Below are 7148 nucleotides of genomic sequence, written 5' to 3' on the forward strand. Positions count from 1 at the left end.
TGGTTCCGCTGGCCGACTGCTTTATACGATCACATGTCTGACACACACATTTTTATAGTTAAAGAATGAAACATATCTGTTATTATCACACTCATGCACAAGCCAGTGCAGTTCTGACACATAACGTAAACATTTAGACATACAGGATATTACTGAAGCATAACAAAAGCATAAAGCATGGTCCAAAATTAACTGGTCAATGGTGGGTAAATGAAACAAGTTTTTAAATATTTATTGAAAACATTTTGGAAACAATTTTTTAATAAATTTTTTCAATCATAAAAAATTTGCACTTGTTGAGTGTTAATTTTGGACCTGTGCGCAAGCCATCACATGCAAGCACAAGGCACTATATAGTTCACAACAACAGAGAACATGCATGTGGTTTCAACTCATAAATAAGTGTTTAGGTGCAGTTCCTTTTTTGGGATGATAAATGTTTGCCATGCAACTTAGGAAAATATACAAACGTTTCAGATCAGTATAGAAATCTTTCCTGTAGTGGACAAAAATGGTTTTGTATGTTATTTAACCTCAGATAATGTAACTTGCATCTAAAGCTTAATATCTCATGCGCAGATATTTATGTGAGGACAGAAAAAAATAAATAAATAAAAGAGACCTGGAAAAACATTCTGTATGCATTTCTCATAACCAGATATGATTGTAAAAATGTAAAGGTGCACTAAGAAGTTTTTTCAATTGCAAAAAATAAATATTAATTATATTTTTATATACATTCTTTAAAAAAAATTACATTTGACAAATGCATTTAAAGTGACATTTATCATTTTATGGTACCTAAAAGCAAATAACATGACTAGCCGAACACTTCACTTTTTCACAGTAAACCATCTACCATTGTTCACTTCATCTCGGAATAAATTATGCATGTCAAAAATGTCTTTGAAGTGGAGAAGTTATGGTACTGATAAGCATATATGTTTTTGTGTGTGTGTGATTTTTGTCAACCCAAAACAGTAGGTGTCAGTATAAAATCCAAGAATATTGTACGAGTCTCTAAGGAATAGTTCACCCAAAAATGAAAATTTGCTGAAAATGTACTCACCCTCAGGCCATCCAAGAGTTTGTTACTTCATCAGAACAGATTTGGAGAAATTTAGCATTCCATCACTTGCTCACCAATGGATCCTCTGCAGTGAATGGGTGCCGTCAAAATGAGAGTCCAAACAGCTGATAAAAACATTACAATAATCCGTAAAACATTGATTGATGGACATGTGGATTACTTGTGGATTACTGTGATGCTTTTATCAGCTGTTTGGACTCTCATTCTGATGGCACCCATTTACTGCGGAGGATCCATTGGTGAGCAAGTGCTGTAATGCTAAATTTGTCCAAATCTGTTCTGATGAACAAACAAACTCATCTATATCTTAGATAGCCAGAGGGTGAATACATTTTCAGTAAATTTTCATTTTTTGTTGAACTATTTCTTTAACCAAAAATGACTTTAAAGATACAGCCTGACAAATTATCTCTTTCCATTTCCGCTGTGCTAATCACTATCGTAATATCTGTCCTTCCGGCTGAGGGTGGTGCATCTTACCTCCACTATGGCATTGAGGGAGGTGTCAGCGCCAATGCTGAGGTCAGTGCCGGACACATTATTGCTGATGGTGGCGGGCAGCATGCACATGGGCACACAGAACTCCTCATACCTGCTGCGGGCATCGACCAGCTGCAGCAAACTCTCAAAGGCCTGCAGCAGTGCACATGCATTAGGATGACTGCTCACTTACTTACTAGTGTACACTAAATAGGACGGAATATACTGTCCTTTCTGATTGTTTTGAGGGGTAAAAGTGTTTCCTGTCTGATCAAGACCAACATATAGTTGACCAACAGATGGAGCTCCAACTCGTGACGTGGGCATGGCCCTGGCTAAATGGTGATGGAGGGAAGTTATTTAGATAGCAGAAAGCCTCACAAACCGACTGACCGAAAAGTGCGACTGACTGAACACACCTGCACAACCAGACCAATTTGCAGCACAACCAGACCCCAAACAGCACATCAAAACACACAAATGCAGACAGAAACACACAAGACATCAGGCCTGGCCCAAAACAGCATGCAGTTAGTTGCACTTACATTTGATTTGATTTGTTATTAACAACTTAATGTCTATGGACAGAATGTTGCATGCATTCTAACTGAAATATTAATGCAAGAAATCGTCAATTTGACACAAATGCTGTCCATAGACATTAAAATGTTACTGAGCATCAGTGATTAAGAACTAAAGCATGCAATTATTTATTACTGCTGAAACCCACAAAATGAAAAGTTATTCCACAACAACATAAATAGGATATTTTAGCCATCAAATGGTTTTAGTTGTTCAATTGTTCAGAGTTTATATATATATATATATTGTATATATAATTTTGGAAATAGCAGAACCAAGTTCAAAAGAAAAAGTAATAATAAATTAATTTTATAATACGTTTATAATAAATAATAATTGTATACATTAAATGATAATGTTTTCACATCACATGCAATATAATCAAACATAAAATGCAATATAATAATTATTATTGTTATTATAATTTGGCTCTCAAGTGTGATTGTGCTGTAGTGACGATAAACACATTGTGTTGGACCAGGCCTGCAATATAAACACACAAAGCACAGTTATAGAGTAAAGTTTGAGACTGGGCGACAGGTTGTGCTGTGTGACCACATGCGTTCGTCTGCAGACACACTGATTCAGTCAGGCTGCAGTGATCACCAACCTCACCATCACACACACTGTTATCTCATCCTACCAAATGCACCTCTATTTCATACTACAATACAAAACTCTACCTATAGAGCTGTGAGTCAACCTACTAAACACAGCAAGTATGTTTACATGCACTTTAAAATGTACATTTTAGATGGACAATAGTAATTTGTTTAAAATGTCATGTACACAGTGGTAGCACGAAATAATAATTAACTTTTATAGTATTTATTAATCTTGGTTACCATGAATTTCTGCATTCAGTACAATTAAAAAGTGGGTTCAAGATTTTTTAAAATGTTTTTGAAAGACGTCTCACCAAGGCTGTATTTATTTAATCATAAATGCAGTAAAAACAGTAATGTGTTTACTTTAGTAGTTTTATTATGTGGTTTTCTATATATATATATATATATATATATATATATATAATATTTTTATTTAAAAATATGCTCATATTTACTATGCCAGTACGGCTTCGTTAATGTTTCTTGTCTCTGCAAATTCATTTATGAATTAAATAGATCACATATATGATAGCCTGTTTTTTCAATACAAACAACGCTCTACCTTACCCTAGCAAATAGAAATCTACCTCATCCCACTAAGCACCAATCTACCACACTTTCTATTCTTTGCAATGTATCTAAAAACCAAATGTACCTAAGGTTAATGCTTATGCTGCAACCCAGAAAGTGTTGTTTAACTGTCAAGTATTTTTAGTCTGACCTGTGTGTTTCCTGACTGGGAGGTTGGCAATCATCAGCCCTGACATTTCAGCATATCTCACTGACAGAACAGTGCTCTTGACAAACAGATACACATGCCCACCACCCCACACACACACACACTCTGACACGAGTGTGTGCCGTCTTACGTCCGTGATGGCGTTGAGGGCCGTGTCTGCCCCGATACTCAGGTCTGAGCCGGGGATATTGTTGGACACAGTGGCCGGGACCATCACCATGGGAACACAAAGCTCTGCGTGTTTGGAACGAGCTGCTTGCAGCTCCATCAGCCCCAAATATGCCTGCGGTCAGAGCAAGGACTTATGGGTCACTGGCCAGAATTATGGGTAATGTTAAGAAGGGGGAGGGGCAGAGAGCCATGCCCACTATGATAATGAAGGTAGGAAGATACTGTAAGTATTAATGTAGAATTTTTACTTGGTGTTTGTTGTATTCTGTCACTTAAAGATGTTTTACAGTACAGTTCAAAATTTGGGGTCTGTAAGATTTTTATCATTACTCCAGTCTTCAGTGTCACATGATCAATATATTATATTTTATACAAGACAAGACATTTTATACTTATTATTATTATTATCAATGCTGACAACAGTTGTGCTGCTTTATATTTTTGTGGCAATCATGGTACATTACTTTCAGAATGATTTGGTTAGTAGAAAGTTTTTTAACTTTCCACTAACCAGATAATTCTGTAAATAATGTACCATGATTTGCACAAAAAATATAAAGATCATGTTTAAAGATCATGTTTTAATGATTTCAAAATAAATGTTATTCTCACTTTTGTCAATTTAATGTACTCTCATCAAATAAAATGATCAATTTCTTCAAAGAAAATCTTTCGATATAAACGTGTTGACCGGTTTTGGGATGGATAAACATGTACATGACACATATACCCAAACATGTATCAGACATACATAAACATAAATATTTGCATGGGCTAGATTTATGAAATTGTTCCAGTTGCTAATATGTGTTATATGTTTTACTTCATAAGGCAATATATTTCTTGTATGGAAATTTAATATGTGTACATATATTTTTTTTCTTTTTTTATTTATTTATGGTTGGTCTTCTAACCTCTCTTACTGATACAGATGAGAAAAGATTACAGGAAACAAGAACTCATGTGAACTAACCACTAGGCCAGGCTCCCAGACTTAATAAGCTTCACTATAAACATTAAAACCCAAAAGACTGCCATTAGCTGAGTTACTTTCTCACCATCTGAACGCACTCCATCAGAGGAAGCCTGACAGCCTGGTTCCCACACAGAGACACCACACATGCTGGAGTACCAGGAGACGCTTCTAACAGGGCCAACACGGCTTCCACTCCCATACGACTCGCCTACGGACTACGGAGGAAGAGACTGAATACCCCATGTCAAAGTGTTTTTTCCCAATTCAATCAAATAAAGTTGTGATTTGTGATTTCAGGACCATACCAAAATCCGGTCAAAGGCAGAAGGTGTTCCTCCTCTCTGGACGTGACCCAGAATGGTGACCCGTGTGTCAAACCCCAAACAGCGTACCACCAGCTGCAGTAGAGAGTCAACACACAATCTTCACTTCAAATCAAATACAGATGTTTCTCAAACAGATCCAGCAAGTTTATGAAATTAAAAGTTTTAATGGCAGATATACAATACCGTACAAAAGTTTGGGGTCGGGACGATTTTGTAATGTTTTTTAAGTCACTTATGCTCACCAAGGCTGTATTTATTTGATTAAAAATACAGTAAAAACAGTAATATTGTGAAATATTTTTGCAATTTAAAATAACTGTATTCTGTCTTAATATATTTTAAAATGTAATTTATTCCTGTGATGAAGAGCTACATTTTCAGCATCCTTCAGAAATTCTAATATTATGCCGATTTGCTGCTCAGTAAAACATTCTTGTCATTATCAATGCTGAAAACAGTTTTTGCTGCTTAATATTGTTGTGAAAACTATTCATTTTCTTTCCAGGATTCTTTGATGAATAAATAGTTCAAAAGAATAGCATTTATTAAAACAGATTTTTTTCTGTAACAATGTAAATGTCTTTATTTTCATTTTTGATCAATTTAAAGCACCCTTGCTAAATAAAAGTATTGATTTGTGACCCTGGACCACAAACCCAGTCATAAGGGTCAATTTTTAAATAAGCTTTCCATTGATGTATGGTTTGTTAGGATAGGACAATATTTGGCCGAGATACAACTATTTGAAAATCTGGAATCTGAGGGTGCAAAAAAAAGAAAGAAATCAAAATACTGAGAAAATCGCCTTTAAAGTTGTCCAAATTAAGTTCTTAGCAATGCATATTACCAATCAAAAATTAAGTTTTGATATATTTATGGTAGGAAATTTACAAAATAACTTCATGGAACATGATCTTTACTTAATATCCTAATGATTTTTGGCATAAAAGAAAAATCGATAATTTTGACCCATACAGTGTATATTTTTGGCTATTGCTAGAAATATACCCATGCTACTTAAGACTACTTTTGTGCTCCAGGGTCACATTTATGAAAAAAACTGAGAAAAAAAAAGAAAAAAGGTGGATTTATTATTAATTTTGGACTGAACATAGAAACCCAACCCCAAATTAAAAACACACATGCATAAAAAAGCAGTATTTCTAAAGGGGTTATTAAAGGCAAGCTCAGCAAACATAACCACAGACCTAACTGCTGTAAGAGAAACTGTGCGTAACTTAAAAAAAGGTAATTACATGCTGATCACAACTGCTACAATCAGTCCAATAAATGAAAGGAAAGTACAATATGGAAACTCACACATTTACACAAAAAGACAATGTCTACCAAAACTCAAATCCAAAACACGTTTTTATTTGTTGAGTGTAAGAGAAGAAAAACAGTCATTTGTAAGCTCATTTAGCATGAATGTTCTGTATGGGCTGTAGCTGTGCATTACTCACGTCCTTTATAAGATCTGTGGTTATGGGCTTGTTGTTTTGGTCTATTGCACCTTCAGCTACTATGATGATATTAAGCCTTTTCTTATCAGCACGATTCTACAAGGGAAAAAAAGCGTGCACACACATATCCATACACACATACACACTGGTGAGAACAGGGAGAACATACTCACGTCCTTCACTGCATTAGAGCTGATGGGGTTTCCGTGTCTGTCTGTGGCTCCCTCGGCCACTATGATTATATTAAGACGAGAACCTCGCAAACGGCTCTGCAGGACAAACACTGGAGGACTGAAACAAGTTGTGTGTGTGCACTGGCATATATGCATGAGTGCGTTGTGTGATTGTGTTCATATGTATGTGCATGGCTACATGGCAGCTTGGGAAACTGATGCTAGCCAAACCACAAGCTATTTTTAATTTCGAGTAGTATTGTCAAGCTATTCTTTAAAAAAGGGTTACTAATTACTACACTACAAGCTAGCTAACTGCAATGAAGCTGTAAGCTATTAAACTTTCTAAATACCAGATTACATAATTCAGTTGAAAAGATAAGCATTTTTCTGCCTCAAAAACAATAAAGAAATCGATTAGTGACAGCATCAAACTCAAGTTATAAATTAAACAAAAAATCCAATCAAATCTTAACAACATTAATTTATTTATTATTTAATTTATGTTTGTTTTGCTACAAAAAGACGATGTAAAACAAT

General features: G+C 35.2%; 2 protein-coding genes across 3 annotated transcripts in view; both read right to left on the reverse strand.

Annotated features, from left to right (window-relative positions):
- On the reverse strand, positions 1-3986 carry LOC107698484 (ATP-dependent 6-phosphofructokinase, platelet type-like). Of its 2 annotated transcripts, none has more exons than XR_001635354.1 (2): positions 3630-3986; positions 1-37 (listed from the first exon to the last, which is right to left on the reverse strand). XR_001635354.1 is itself a non-coding variant. In XM_016499499.1 (2 exons), exons 1-2 carry the CDS (start codon positions 3765-3767, stop codon positions 1520-1522), a joined length of 342 nt encoding a protein of 113 aa, XP_016354985.1. In that variant the 5' UTR covers positions 3768-3986; the 3' UTR covers positions 1440-1519. The 2 variants fall into 2 exon arrangements, 1 of the variants encoding a protein (XP_016354985.1); XM_016499499.1 differs by lacking the exon at positions 1-37 and adding an exon at positions 1440-1723.
- Positions 1-7148, reverse strand: part of LOC107698463 (ATP-dependent 6-phosphofructokinase, platelet type-like) — a 19910-nt gene that overhangs the window by 5776 nt on the left and 6986 nt on the right. Inside the window, exons 8-12 of the mRNA XM_016499475.1 lie at positions 6436-6531; positions 4952-5044; positions 4729-4854; positions 3630-3782; positions 1571-1723 (exon numbers count right to left, since the gene is read on the reverse strand). Coding sequence (XP_016354961.1) covers positions 1571-1723; positions 3630-3782; positions 4729-4854; positions 4952-5044; positions 6436-6531 — 621 coding nt within the window. The remainder of the gene's footprint in view (positions 1-1570; positions 1724-3629; positions 3783-4728; positions 4855-4951; positions 5045-6435; positions 6532-7148) is intronic.

This window comes from Sinocyclocheilus anshuiensis, unplaced genomic scaffold (genome assembly GCF_001515605.1).
Source record: "Sinocyclocheilus anshuiensis isolate Anshui unplaced genomic scaffold, SAMN03320099.WGS_v1.1 scaffold1910, whole genome shotgun sequence".
NCBI classification, from domain to species: domain Eukaryota; kingdom Metazoa; phylum Chordata; class Actinopteri; order Cypriniformes; family Cyprinidae; genus Sinocyclocheilus; species Sinocyclocheilus anshuiensis.